The 15,392-nt window shown below is 41.3% G+C and overlaps 1 protein-coding gene across 4 annotated transcripts in view; it reads left to right on the forward strand.

Moving 5' to 3' along the window:
- The window catches only part of IQCA1 (IQ motif containing with AAA domain 1), a 157,975-nt gene that overhangs the window by 32,251 nt on the left and 110,332 nt on the right, over positions 1-15,392 (forward strand). For all 4 annotated transcript variants that reach the window (XM_046644268.1, XM_046644267.1, XM_046644269.1 and 1 more), the window contains exon 6: positions 9,311-9,516. In XM_046644268.1, the coding sequence (XP_046500224.1) occupies positions 9,311-9,516 (206 nt within the window). The remainder of the gene's footprint in view (positions 1-9,310; positions 9,517-15,392) is intronic.

The following is a 15,392-nucleotide window of genomic DNA, read 5'->3' on the forward strand; positions in this document are numbered from 1 at the left end:
ACACACACGATCTTGAAATGCACACAGGCGATCTTGAAATGCACACAGGCGATCTTGAAATGCACCAACCAAAGAGCAGTTCAGTCCACAGCATGAGGCGGTCCACATGCAAAATCAGAGCAGGAAGCCTGCGCTGGGAGCCCGGAGACCTCACGGAGACGGCCCCCACGTGCTCCTGAGAACACGGACGCACGCTGTGTTCAGGAGGTGCCCCAGAGCTAATTCATCTCCGCATTGATGACAGCAAGAGATCTCGCGAGACGGTCATGTGCTTGGGAAGGATGCCCTCCCTTCCCCTGGCTCCTCCATCTTCGCCTTTGGTGACAAGAAACCACCCTGAAAAAGCCAAACCCCCCAAGACGACGAGCTTCTTCAAAAGCTGCCAGCGTTACATCACTCATTTGCGAGTGTGTTTGTGACGGATAGATTGAACAGATTTTCATTTGGACGAATGTCCATTTTATCTTACTGATTTGAACCAGGATTTTTAAAGACAAAGGCCATCGAACATTACATAAGCATTTTAAATTAATGGACCATGGAGTCCTATTTCCCCACAAACCCCGGGAAGCATCGTCTTGTGTCCTGTTTTTTACAGCAACATCAATTATTAATATGTATATTTTTGCTGACAGAGGACCTTGCCATAAACGTCGGTTTTGTTATCCAGTTCTGGCTCATTAACTGTGGAAAGCTTGTAAATATAATGTTTTGTTCACATGGGAAGCCTTCATTAAGATGCATTATTCTACAGCTGATGTATTTCAATATATGGTATATTATGGTGTTCTCTATTTCCCTTTAATATTCGTAATTTATTTTTAAATGAGTTGCTGTTTATGTGGTGAGTTAACGAATTTGAATTCCGTATGACCAAAGTTGCCAAAGAGGAAAAGATGTTTTAGCCCAAAGGAAAAGCTGCTCATTAACATAGGACCTAAATATATTACAACCTTTAAATTCAAGAGCAACTAGAGAAAGAAGCTATAAATGACCCCAAATGTATTTTTGTCAGAAAAAGGCTATATGAAGAAACACGCATGAATACACACATATTAACAGCACAGCATGGCGTAATAGGAAAAACACAGAACCGAAAATCGGGAAACCTTGTTGCTGGCATCTTCATTAACGCAGAGTGATTTGGGAAAGTCATTTCGTTATGGGACCTCGGTGTCCTCATCTGTTCAATGGGAGTCATGTCCTCATTTCTACCTCAAAGATGGGTGTGAACTGAGTAACGAAATGGAGAGAAAGAATGTGCACGACAGAGAGCCATGTCAATGGGGTGATTGGGAAAATCTGAGAGCGGAGAGATTTCTGAAATATAGTTTGTATGTCTATGAAAGAAATCAGCTGTAAATTACCATAAGAACAATGTAATGGGAGGGGAAGCAATATCGTGTGATTCATTGGTAGAGAATCGTAACATTAGTACAGGCCGTCAAAACGTTCCTCAGAGGTGAATTTGGGTCATTTGGCCTAGAGATCCATTTTCACATCTTCATGAAAACGGTCAATTTTAAAAAAATTGTTGGAGAGATTAGATAAAAATCTCTATGTGAATTATAAACTATTATTTCATACATTTAAAATGTAAACACTAGGAATAAAACACATTACCTGGAAGATGTAAGAATTGGATACTTTTTTAAATGATTAAGTAAGGGAAATTCCCACCTGTTTTGACACAAGATACATAATATAAGGCATTCCTTTGGGTGCCCGTATAGTGAGGCCATTTAGATCATTTGTAACATTGTTCTTGAAAATCATCTATGATTCTCATTCTGGATTCTCTTTTAAAGTAGTTATAGAGATTTTTCCTATAGTAAAAGTTGTACCTTTTCATCATACTAAACTTAGACAATTGGCTTATTTCCTTAGACTTTCTAATGCATATTTTTGTAAAGTATTATATGTGTGACTTTCTTTTCATCTTTTTTCCCTTGACTTTATGTCATTAAGCAGATGCTGTGTTCTAACAGAATCTCGATTGTGGTTTCAAGTTGAGAAATCACACCCCCAGAGGTTCATAAGTACTTCTAAGAGAGAGAGTGTGTGTGTGTGTGTGTTTGCACATGCATACTTGTTACATTTAACTATTTCATCCATTTGGAATTTATTTTAGTAGATGACATGAATTGACTCTGTAAAGATTATCTCTTTTGTTCCAAGTTGGTGATTTAAATTTACAATCTTACTAATGTCTTTTGTAAATAAGGCAAAATTTGAGTTTTGTCATATACTTGTTTGGCAGCTTTTGAAATGGACTTGAATGTTTTCCTCTTATCCCTGAACTTTCTTTATACGGTAGCCCCCTAGCATCCCTGGGTGTCCCCAATTAGATGTCAGTGCACCTGGTGCAATGACAAGTCGCAGAAACACCTATGTGAGCATGCTCTGAGCGCACGGTCGGTGCCAGGCTCTGGACAGGGCTTTACGTGGACGGTTCCATTCAGTCTTCACAGCCTAACGCTGTTCCAATCTTAGAGAGGAGGAGACTGAGCCTTGAGGGAGTCGATGCCTTGTACAAAATCACAGAGGTAGCAAGTGGCCAAGCCAAGACTTAAACTCAGGCATCCTGCCCCAAATCCCAGAGCATGGCTCAGATAAACTATGGCTTGTTTCCTGCCTCTTCCATTTATTTGCCAGCTGTGTGAATTTGGGAAAGTTAATTCACCTCTCTGGTTTATCATGTTATATGAAAATAGTACTTGCCTGGCGGATTTTTGTAAGGGTTAAGAGATTATTTCTGTAGAGTGAGTGTGCACAGTAGAAGTGATACCTGCATCTTCTTCTTTGATTCCTTTTTTTAAGCATCTTCTTCGCTATCTCCTTCTCCTCCCCTGCATTCCTCCTACTTCTCCCCTTTCTCCTCCTCGTCCTCTTGCTTCCTCTTCGTCATCATCATTTTAGGCTTTGCAGGCCGTATGGTCTCTATTCAACATTGTCACTGTCGTGTGAAAACAGCCATAGACAATATTACCTGAATGGGCAGGGCTGTGTTCCAATAAAACTTTATTTACAAAACGTGCAATGGGACAGTTTTGACCTGTGGGCTGTAGGTTACCCACCTCTTCTCAGGAGCAGTCCGTGTTTCCTTAAACCCGGATAATTATCAGACTCATCTGAAGATTTTCCAAAACCACTAGTTTCTTGGTTCTTCTTCGCCTCCAGGATGGAACTAGGAATCTGTATTTTTTAAAAGCTCCCCAGAACTTTGAGGAAAAAAGAGAATTTGGAAAAAAATAACTCACTAGTATATTTGAGGATATGTTACAGCTAAAAAAATTCCCTCAAAGTGACCAGGAAAAACAGGAAAGGAGCAAATATAAAATAAGAAAAGACTCTAGGAAAATAAAAGCATGCTCAAAAAAAAAAAAAAACGATAATGACCCTCTTAAAATTCTAATCAATGGACATGACTGGAAGCCAGATAAGTTCTGGAAGATAAAGAAATCTCCTATAACATATTGCAAATAGGTAAAGGGGAGATGGAAAACATGAGAAAACTTCAGCTCAATCTGGGGGTCTGGCACTTAGCTAATATTTGTTGTGGAGACAGAAATGGAAAAAAAATAATGGGAGGAAAATTTGCAGAGAAGACATAGTGGACCCACCAAATGGAAAATATGATGAATGAAGAAATGCCCACACCTGGATGCATTTGGATGAACTTTCAAAACTTGTAAAGCATTCTGGGAGTGAACAGCTTATCTACAAAGGAACAGCACTTAAATTTCCAACAAACTATTCACTGGCGTCTCTGTGTTTTAGAAGACGTATCCTTCATGGTTCCTATGAAACTGCCATTCAAGTAGAAGGGGACAAATGAAAACATCTTAGAAATGCAAGTACTTAGAATATTTATGCAGACCATATCCACTCTGAAAGTTACACTCAAGGATATGCTTCAACAAAATGAAAACTGAGTATGAGAAAGAAAAATAAGACTAAACAAAGAAACTAGAACAACTTATGCTTAAATTTAAATAGTTATTGATTAAAAAAATTAATCACAGTCTGTGATTATAGTATGAAAGTTTGGGGGGAGAATAGTGAACACATGCAGAGGTCCCAGCCTTGCTCAAGGAAATTGCGTAGATACTGATGAATTCTAGACATGGATAGAAATATAGGTGTTAATTAACATGTTGAAAATTTAAGAATACTGGCAGAAAATTAAAAATAAGGTGAATAATTTGTAAACCACTCCATGACAAGAATGATTAAAGCTCATTCCACAAACCCAACAGAAGGTAGGAAAGGAAAAACAAGCAAGTGTATTCAACAAGAAAACATAAGAGGGTAGGATTCTCTCCAAATATTTTATCCACATAAATGAATAAAATTCCTCTTTTCTATAATTCTCAGATTGCGTTTTTCAAAAGCCAGTTATACGCTATTGACAGGAGAGAGACTTCAAACATGTTGATGCTGAAAAAATCATAACAAAGAAGCGTGAGTTGTGTTAGGGGGTTTTGGCTAACTCTGCAGAGGAAATACGCACGTTTATCTTGCTCTTTCTGCACAGTGGGGAGTGAGCGAGGTCCTGTTCTGAAAGGGAGGATTAACAGAAGGTCCGTATTCTCAGCAGTGGGACCACCAGCTCTCTTCCCCTGCTTGGCTCCTAACTCTCAAGCAGTCATGCTTATATCTCTTAGGAACAGACTGGAGGATTTCTATCGACAGAAACTGAGCAGCTCCAAAGAAAGACATTCAGATGCTGATATTCAGATTCCTCCCATAAAGCAGCTGTGTCCCCACCAGTCAGCAACCCCCTTACACAGCTACCAGACAGCTTTGGGTGCGCCTCTCCTAAATAAGGGTGGACAACAAAGGTCACCAGACCCTTAGGAAAGACAGAGACCAAAACCAACCAACAGAAAAGAAATTGGGAAAAAAACCAATATGAGGGAAAAATAAAAAGCAAAATCCTAAAGGTAATAATAACCTTAGAGAAATAAAAGAAGATTATTGAGTCCAACAATTAGAACCTAATGCTGAAAAAAGAGAATCAAAGAACAAGAAAGAGCTATTGAAAAGTAAAAATATAGTAGTAGAAACTTAAAAAATAAAAAAAACAACAAAGTTGAAAGAGAAAGTTCAGAAAATAGCAAAGTGACAAAGGGAAGGATGAGGGATGTGTGTAAAGAAAATTGCAGGAGTTCCAGGAAAAAAAAAGAACTAAGGAAATAGAGGAAGGATATTGTAAAGAAATAATAAAAGAACATTCCTTATAATGATCTGGGTTTTCATATTTAAAGTGGTCCCTGGTTGCTTCCATATCTTGGCTATTGTGAATAATGCTGCAATGCGTGTGAGGGTGCAGTTATGTCTTGAAGACCCCATTTTCAATTCCTTTGGATATATGCCCAGAAATGGAATTGCTGGAACATATGGTAGTTCTATTTTTAATTTGTTGAGGAAATTCCATACTGTTTCCATAATGGCTGCACCAATTTACATTCCCACCAACAGTGTACAGGGTTCTGTCTTCTCCACGTCCTCACCAACATTTATCTTTTGCCTTTTTGATAATAGCCATTCTAACTGATGTGATATCTCATTGGGGTTTTGATTTGCGTTGCTCTGATGATTAGTGACGTTGAGCACTTTTTCATGTACCTGTTGGCCACTTGTAGGTCTTCTTCCAAAAAATGTCTATTCGGATTCTTTGTCCATTTTTTAGTCAGGTTATTGAGTCGTATAAATTCCTTATATATTTTGGATATCAACCCTTTATCAGATATATTATTTACATATATTTTCTCCTATTCTGTAAGTTTCTTCTGTTGTTTTCACTCTATTGATTGTTTCCTTTGCTGTGCAGAAGGTTTTTAGTTTAATCCCCCTTGTCTGTTTTTGCTTTTGTTGCCTGTGCTTTTAGCGTCCTAATCAAAAATTCCATGCCAAGATCAATGTCAAGAAGCTTTTTCCCTTTGTTTTCTTATAGTAGTTTTATGTTTCCAGGTCTTATGTTCAAATCTGTAAGCCATTTTGAGTTGACGTTTGTATATGGTGTGAGGTAAGGATCCAAGTTCATTCTGCATGTGCGCATCCAGCTTTCCCAACATCATTTATTGAAGAAACTAACCTTTCCCTATTGCTGTGGTCTTAGACTTGGGGGATGTGAGACAACTGAGGAGGCAGTTATTTGAGGTTTTAAAATTATGTGCATGTAAAACGAGTACACACAAAGGACACATACATACACACAACGATGGAGGTTATTCCACAGTGACACAGGAGCTAAGTACAACTGAAAGAGCTTCCAGAGGCCAACCCTGGGACAGCTTGAACAACAAAGTAGTAAAGTAGTATTGTCTTGTAACCCAAGGTATAAAATAAATATCCTTGAGTCCATACTGATATAAATAAAAGACTGAATAAATTAATAAATGTGGGAGCAGAGACAAAACCTGAGAGTGAGAAACCTGACAGCTATTTCCTCGGCCAGGTGATCAAGGTTAACAGCAGTCATAAATCATGTTGATAGTGTGTACCCTTGATATGAGGTGATGAAAAGGCACTTTACCTCTGTGCTTCCTCTCAATAACCCATGACCCAAGTCTAATCACCACCAGATAGAGCTGGGTGTCAATACGCAGTCATGTGTCACTTAAGGATGGGGACACATTCTAAGAAATGGGTCATTAGGCAATTTCGTCATTGTGTGAACATTACAGAGTGTAGCTACACAAACCTAGATGGCATGGCCTACTACACACCTAGGCTACATGGTTCTAATCTTATGGGACCACCATCGTATATACGGTCTGTCGTTGACTAAAATGTCGTTATATGGTACATGACTGTAATTGGTTTCCTTTATCAATTTATGTATTTTACTTTTATGCATTTGCAAACATTATTTTGAGAAGTAATCCATAGGCTTCACCAGACAAAGGTCTCTGAGACACAAAAAAGTTAAGAGCCACTGCTCTGTATAAAGGATTTCTAGATTTGCTAATTCTTCTACGCATCTCTTACCCACAGCCTGCCTTCTCTTTCCACTTCAGTGCCTTGGCTTATGTTTTTCCCTTTTCCAAGAAGAGGAAATTACTTTTATGCTTCTGAGTCAACAAACATCCTTCAAGGTTAGCTTTGCCCTAGAGTCTGAGTACTCTTTGACGATTCCACATCACATAGCCTCTTTGGGAAGGAAGGCTCACAGAAGCTGGACCATGGGTAGGATGCACATGACCAATGAGTGATGAGAGGACCTTCTAGGACAACTGAGTTCTAGTCTTGGATGCACACAGTGGTGGGCTGGTAATACTTAACTATGGCTCTTCAGAAAAAATATATGATATCTATTCATACCTAATTTATTATAATTCCATTGATATAAGGATGTGGACACAGTTTACAAATAACAAAATATATACTGCTTTTTGTTGCAAATTCCACATAGCCATCAATTCTCACAGAAGGCTTTACTGGATTTTTCTAAACTCTTGGATCTGTTGTCAGCCTGTGGTTGTAATTGATGAATGTCATTCTGAGATGAATGATGATTGATATTTTTATTTGCCTTAATGAGCAAGGTGAAACAACAAAGTGTATATCAGAATTTCACTCATTCATCACTTTTTAAAATTGGGCATGCCTTTGCTGAATCAGATTACAGTATTTGAATATTGAAAGACTATTTCCTCAATTTTTTGTGATAGTCACAATATAACTGATACAGACATGGCACGTTTTTATGTTTTTCTGCATTATTATTTTTCTACCATTTTCTTAAGTCTAGACAATGAAATCACAACAATACATGAAGTTTTGATTAATAGTGTTTGCTAATTTCCATGGTGTAAATATTCTCACCACAGCCAACTTGAAGCTACTAACCTGAATGAACACAGTGGGGAAGATACGCACTGTAGCACGCCGTTATACAATATCTTCAACGTAGAGATACAACAGATATAAATAATGTCGGGAGCATAGATGATCATAAAATCCAGTAAAAATAATTAGGAAGTGATGAGTTTTGAGCATTGATAACTTTTGTTCTTAATATAACTTGTTTAAGTATAAATTTATATAATTTAGCATTTTTAAATGGCTGTTAATTTAGCATTTTGGCAACCAGCTTGCACAATTTCTGAAAATGTATCTGTTGGATCTCACACGCCATTGTGGGTTGGTCCAGCACACCACTGGATTTGCCCTTCTTTTGCTACATGACCTGGACTGAGTCTCTGAACTCCTTAGGGCTCGGTATCTTTATCTGTAAAGGAGAACCGTCCTTCAACTCTCATACCTATGATTCCAGGCAGCACAGTTCCATATGTGATTTTCTTCTCCAAGTTCCTCTTATTCTTTCCATCCAAATCCACAATATAGACACTTACAGATTACCTGACATTGTTCCCTATTATGACGTGCATTACTCATCTGCTGCCAACTTCATTTCTTTAGGGATTCCAAAGAACAAGAATTATGTCTCCAAGTGATTCTGTATTTCCTCTTACCACAGGCCTCCACAGATGCTGGCCCAGTGCTAAACATCTATAGTTGGTCCTCAATAGCCAGGTATTTTTTGACTTGCTGGTCAGCAGATTTTGAGAAAGAACATTCTTTTTCTTCTTCTTCTTCTTTTTTTGGTGAGGAAGATTGGCCCTGAGCTAACTTCTGGGCCAATCCTATTCTATTTTGCATATAGAATGCCACCACAGCATGGCTTGATGAGTGGTGTGTAGGTCCGCACCCAGGATCCAAATCTGTGAACCCCAGGCCACGGAAGCGGAGTGCACAAACTTAACCACTATGCCACCGGGCTGGCCCCAGAATATTCTAGTAATAAGATGTAATATCAGGGTGAATATCTAGAGTCAACAGAGAATTTCCTTCTTTGGAGGTCTGTAACAATAGAACAGATATTTTCAGGGTTGATTTTGGTGGTTTTTCTTGAAACCAGAGCAGCCAAACTCTTTTCACCAGCTCTTGCTTCAAATACTTTCTTACTCTATATTCTTTGCTCTCCCACCAGCCAAGATTTGGAAAAGCTTAATTTTCTGTAGTTTGAATGATTTTTTTAAAAAGGTTTATTGAATATGCGTTTTTCAAGCTAACTCCCCCCCCTCAGCCCGATTCTGGGCAACGGTATAGAGTGATGGCCAGCCCTCCGCCCCATGGTGGTGAATCACTCCTTCAGACTTTCCTGCCGGGCTGGATTCCTTTGTTCCGGAGCCTTTGGTAAGACACCATTGAAGATACAGATGTCTTTCAATAGTGTCTAATATTTTTTTGCCAGCTCTGTAACCTTTATGATCTCAAATCTTTTTGCTTCTCTTTTCAGAATCCACCTCCTCTGTTTAATAAAGTCAGCGCTACAATAATCCAGGCCGAAAAGGTGATCAGCCTGCGGAACGAGGTGCAGAGCCGGCATGAAGAGGACTACAAAGAGGCTCTGATCACAATCAAGGACAGCCTGAAATTAGTGGAAGGCACAGACATCAAGGAGAACCTTCAAGACCAGATCCGGCACTGGTTCATCGAGTGCAGGTGAACGTGAGCCCCACGAGGATAGCCCCCGGCGGGGTCTTCTGTAGTGGTTGAGATTCTTGTATGTTTTTAAGCACAGAAGCGTGTTGATACAGAGTCTTGAGCATTTTTGTTTTCATTTTAGAGAAGTGAAATGTCAAGGCTAAGAATTCAGGGACTAATTTTTTTTGAGTGAAATCACTGGTATCTTTTTTAAAACGACAGTCTGTACGATGCTTCTCAAACCACATGGAACTGGGCATCATGGGTGGATGATACAGCCCCACAATGGGAGGATTTCACGAGCCAGGTCTGTCCAAAAGCCAAGGAATGCAGCCACAAGCAGGTCGTGCCACCCTTCCTTTCTGGGCTTTGGCCGGCCTCTCTGCTTATAAGAGGCTGGAGATCTTCAATCATGGTCCCTGACTGTCATAATCCTTTGAGGCAGCTGCTGACTCCGGGACCTGACACCTGGCCCCCAGGCCTCCTTGAAATGAGGGGTGCATAGCAGTTATGGGAACAAGCCCGGGCCTTCCTGGATTAAGGGTCTTCTGTAATGCTCTTAAATGAAATGATAAGTGATTTAAAGCTTCTTTACAAGGGATGGTTTCTGAAAGGTATACTTTATCAGAGAAGCACACACAGGAGAACAAACACGTCGTAGGTAACCCGATCAGAGCAGCTTCAAACTCTGTTTTATTTCAAGTGAGGAAGGAAAGAGGGCAGACGGTGTGACCAGCCCCAGAGCCATGGAGGCCAGAGCTGGCCATCCGTTTTCTTTAATGGCCGCTGTGCCGCATCATGTTAGGTCCAGAGATGCCCAAACACCAACTTCGGTTGGCTCATCAGGACCAGAGAATTTAATCTGCTGGCAGTAGAAAATCAAACTTCCTCTCAAAAATTACATTACAAGATGTTTGTATCTGTGGTAGGCAGCCTGTGGTTTCTGCCATGCGCCCCCAGTCGTCCGGCACCTGCAATCCAGGCCTGTCGTTTCTGAGCCCACTGCCTCTGAGGTACTGGCTCCCTCAGGATGCTGATGTCCCCCGGAGCACAGGTCTCAGGGGACAGGTGGCTCTCTCAGACCCTCATCCACAGGTCCTCTCCTTCTTGGCGCCATCGAACCCCCTCACCATGCTGCACGCACAGGAAGACACGCACAGATGTTCCCACATGCTCGTCAGCCACTCTGGGGTTTCTGCCAGGGTCTCAACCATCACCCTCCTTGGCTGAGACCCTCAGAGGGTGGGGCTTACAGCCTCAGGTGCTGTCCCCACTTGTCCACCTTCTCCTCCCTTCCCCCACCCCTCTACCTCACTAGCTTCTTGCACAAGTCGAGACTCTTTATGAACCCCATTCTCAGTGCTTCCTCCCGGATGCCTGCCTGTCTCCTGCTTGACCTCTGACGGCGCCCCCCAGTCCTCCTCCGGGCAGTTCGCATGATGATTAAGAGCACAGACTGGAGCCTTGCTCCCCCAAGGATTGGCTGTGTTGCCTTGGACAAGGCAGTTACCTTCTCTGGGTCAGTTTCTTCATCTGTGACGTGAGGACAAGACTCATACCTACTTCGTGGGATCGTTAAGACTCGCAGAGCACCTCGACCTCCGTGAGCAGGCCATTGTTCTTCCTACCATACTGTGACCATCTGCTCATTCGTGCGCCCCCTCCCCCAAAGAAACAGCAAGCCCCCATAGGACTGTGCCTTCTGCTGAGAAGAGAAGAGTGGTCTCGAAATTTCACACATAAGCAGTGAATTGTGCAAGCTAACAGTATTGCTGTTTTTCGTTCTGATCCAATTACGTAATTGTATCTGGAGGAAATACACTGGGGATGATTTGGTGCAATCATGGAAATTTAGGTAGAGAGGCATTGTGTCAAAAGAACTGAGTCTTCTCAGTCCGTCACCTTGGTTTCTAATTCAAACCTTCATTTTGGTCTTGAGGAGGGTGACGTGCCCTGGGTTCATGAACCTCCGTTATTGGGAACTTCTCTCCCTTTCTCAGGACTTCAGAGAATAGGTGTCCACAAAGAGACCTTCCATAAATGAAATGATTCTTTGCTTTTACATAGATGATTTTAAAATCCAATTTATTGTTCGGTGACAAAAACCAAGTTGAAAGTGCTGTGTCCAATTATGACCCTGCCTAAGTTAAAATATATAACATATACACATACATAGACGTACGTATATATATTCATATGCACATTTAATTTATTAAGTATGTTTGTATACGCATGGGAAATTTCTGGAAGGCTGCACGGGAAGATGTTAGCACAGCTGCCTCTGGGGACCAGAGAGTGTCATGTTCTTCTGTACTGTTAGAAGTCTTTTTTTTTTCAGTGTCTTATTTTTATAATAAAAAGGCGAGTTCAAATTATATTATAAGAAAGACAAGCAATCAACCTGGGATAATCCAAAATAAACATTTTACATTTGTAAAACATCCTAGTTTTAGAAAAGTAGATTAATGCAATTCCTTCATAACCCGCTCTTGGAAGTCGTCTCTTGGGAAAGGCAGAGGGAACCGTGAGGCTGGCAGTCAATGGGGGTTGTTTCCCCCGACCTGAGGGCCTGGGAGGGTCAGGAGAGGCTTCTCAGGCCCTGGTGTCACCTGGAGCGGCCCCTTCTGCTGTTTCAGAGGTCGTGTGGCTTCCTCTGACAGTAGACCCAGGCCTCGCTGGCCAGGCCCCTCGAGAACGCTTCATCCTGATGCTTCTGACCGGGCAGTTTGGGGGCCAAATCAGAGCAGCTGCCGTGGATCTGCCGTGTGAAACGCATGGAGATGGAAAGATTCCTCTTTTTGAAGTAATGGAAAGTCGAGGGCAAATTTATTTTCATAATTGGATTACATTTATCTGATTGACTTTGACAAAGTCCCTTTCCTTGCTTTTTTAAATCAAAGACAAATAAAAAGTAAATATTGTCTTTGAAACATGAAACATGGTCCATCCTCAGGATAAATTCCACAAGGACACACGACAACTTAAAAAATTCCTACACGTCACAATTCATATATGTTCCCACAACTGAGAATACCTATTCTAAGCTCATTTAATCAATACTTAAGAGTTGCCAAAAGGGGTTATGCTAGAATTTGGTTTTTAAGTCCATTTTAAAATTATTTTAAAGGAAGTATTTTTTCCCAATGTTAAAAGTAATATAAGCTCATTGTAGAAAATTCACAAGATAGAGAAGAGTTTAAAGAAGAAAATTAAAATCATCTATAATTTCAGCATACAGAGATAGCTATTGTAAAAATTTTTGGAAAAGTTCCTTCTAGTCTTTTTCTCTCATATATATATTTTAATGACAGTTTTATTAATTCTTTTTCTATTTTTTGATTTAACATTGGATTTTCCCATGTCCTTAAAATATTTTCCAAAAGATATTTTTAATGATTGCTTAACATTCTATTGCATGGATGCACTAGTTAATGAATTTATTATTACCTTTTTAATCTTTTGTCAAATCTATAAGAGAAAAAAATGCTATTTCAGTAACTTTTAATTTGCATTTATTTTATTAATAAGGAGGTTGAAATCTTTTGGGTTTTTGTCAATAGCCTTTCTTCTTCTGTGAACTGCCCTGTCATTTATCTGCTTCCCTTTGTGATGTCTTTTTTTTCAAGTGATCTCTAAAATGTAGTTATATGTATATTACTGATGCTAAAGCTTTTTTTGATGTATGATTGCAATAATGCCTTCCAAGTTATCATTTGCCTTTTATTTTGGTACTGGCCTATAGGAAAGCTAGAAAGAGAGAGAAAGAAAGAGAGAGAAGGAGAGAAATAATACAGCCGCTAGGAATCCATTGCCCAGTTCCTGCTAACTGCATCCTGGCCGGCCCTGTGCCCTGGGCATCGCTGCTCTGAGCCTCATGCTGGCCGTCTGTGAAAGGCAGTGATGGTACTGCTGCCCACGGTGACTGTGGGGATTAAGTGAGATGGTGCAAACGAAATCCCTGGGTCCCACGAGGTTCTTGTTGAAGTTATGAATTTTATAGGTATCTTTCCTATTTTAAATGAGATTTTCTCCAATTATTATTTTCTGTTATTATCCATTGTAGACTTTTATGTAATTTGCACCATCACGTTCCAGAACTCTCAAATTAGTTCTCATGGTTTTCAGATGATGCTCTTGGATTTTCTTGGCTGTGGAGTCACGGTGTCAACGTGACTGATACTTTCTCCCGTCCCAGTGGCCACACTCTGTCATCTCTGTCCTGCCCAGTGGAGCAGAGGGAGGCGCCAGGCTCTCGGCTATGCACCCTTACGCCCCCTCCTCGGGTGTGTTTCCCTTTGCTTCACATTATGCCCTAGGGGCCTAGAATCTTCTGGATAGCGTGGCGGTTGTGTTTATTGTCCTTTGTACAGCCTGAACTATTTGAAATAGCTGTTTTTGTCAAATATTGCAGTCCTGAAAACATGATTTCAGTTGCTGGGCGTTCCCATTGCTCATCGAGGCAGCACCAACTTCTACTCAGCTTTCGGTCCCTCCTCGTACCCCCCGAGTCCTAACTCAAACATGGGGCTCATTCCCCATAACTCACCACTGGCCGCCCTTGTCGTTAGAACCATTTCGGTGATTGGATGCTGTAGGTGTGTATTCAGTAATAGCGATAATAATAGAGGCTAACATTTATTGGGCACTTTTTCTGGACTAAGAATTCTAAGTGCCTTATGCATAATTAATTTAATGCTTGTGTTAATTTCCTAGCCAGCCCTGATAGTCCAGTGGTCACGATTTGGTGCTCTCACTGCTGTGGCCCAGGGTTCATTTCCCAGTCAGGGAACCACACCACCTGACTGTCAGGTGTCGTACTGTGGCAGCTGAGTGTTGCTGTGATGCTGAAAGCTATGCCACCGGGATTTCAAACACCAGCAGGGTCACCCATGGTGGACAGGTTTCAGTGGAGCTTCCAGGCTAAGGCAGACTAGGAAGAAGGACCTGGCCACCCACTTCTGAAAAAACTGGCCATGAAAACCCTATGAATAGCAGCGAAGCATTGTCTGATAGAGCCCTGGAAGGGGAGAGGATGGTGCAGAAAGACAGGGCAGGGTTCCGCTCTGCTGTCCCCAGGGTGGCTAGGAGTCTGAATCCACTCAACAGGGCACGAACAGCAAGTGAATTTGCTATTGCTGCTGTAACAAATTACCACAAACTTGGCGGCTTCGACCAATAGAAATTTATTTTCTCCCAGTTCTGGAAGTCAGAAGTCTGCAATCAAGGCATCAGCAGGACTGTGCACCCCCCAAAAGCTCTGGGAGAGAGTCTGTTCCTCACCTCTTCCCGCTTCTGGAGACCGCCAGCATTCCTTGGCTTGTGGCCCCGTCGCTCCAGTCTCTGCCTCTGGGGTCACATGGCCTCCTCCTATTCTGTGTGTCTGAGCTCCCTCTGCTCCTCTCTTCTGAGGATACTTATGACTGCATTTAGGGCCCACCCAGATAATCCAGAATAATCTCATCTGAAGATTCTAAATCTAATCTCATCTACAAAGGCCCTTTTTCCATATAAGATAACATTTATAGGCTTCAGGGATTAGGACCCAATATTTTGGGGGGCCCTTATCCAGCCTACTACAACCCTCAGCAACCCCACGACATAATCGCTCTTCTCCCTTTCATTCACTGATATCATTCATAATGAGGGACAAAACTAGGGGAGTTTGTGTTACTCTAGACCACTGCTGTCCAACAGGACTTTCTGTGGTAGTGGAAACGGTGGATCTGCACTGTCCACTCTAGTAGCCACTAGCCACATGGGGCTATTGAGCACTTGAAAGGGGCTTAAGGTGACTGAGGATCTGAATCTTTAATTTAGTTTTAATTAATTTAAGTTTAGATAGCCACATGGCTACCATATTGGACAGCACAATGGTGCTACCATATTGGTGGTGG

This window comes from Equus quagga, chromosome 17 (genome assembly GCF_021613505.1).
Source record: "Equus quagga isolate Etosha38 chromosome 17, UCLA_HA_Equagga_1.0, whole genome shotgun sequence".
Classification (NCBI taxonomy): Eukaryota; Metazoa; Chordata; class Mammalia; order Perissodactyla; family Equidae; genus Equus; species Equus quagga.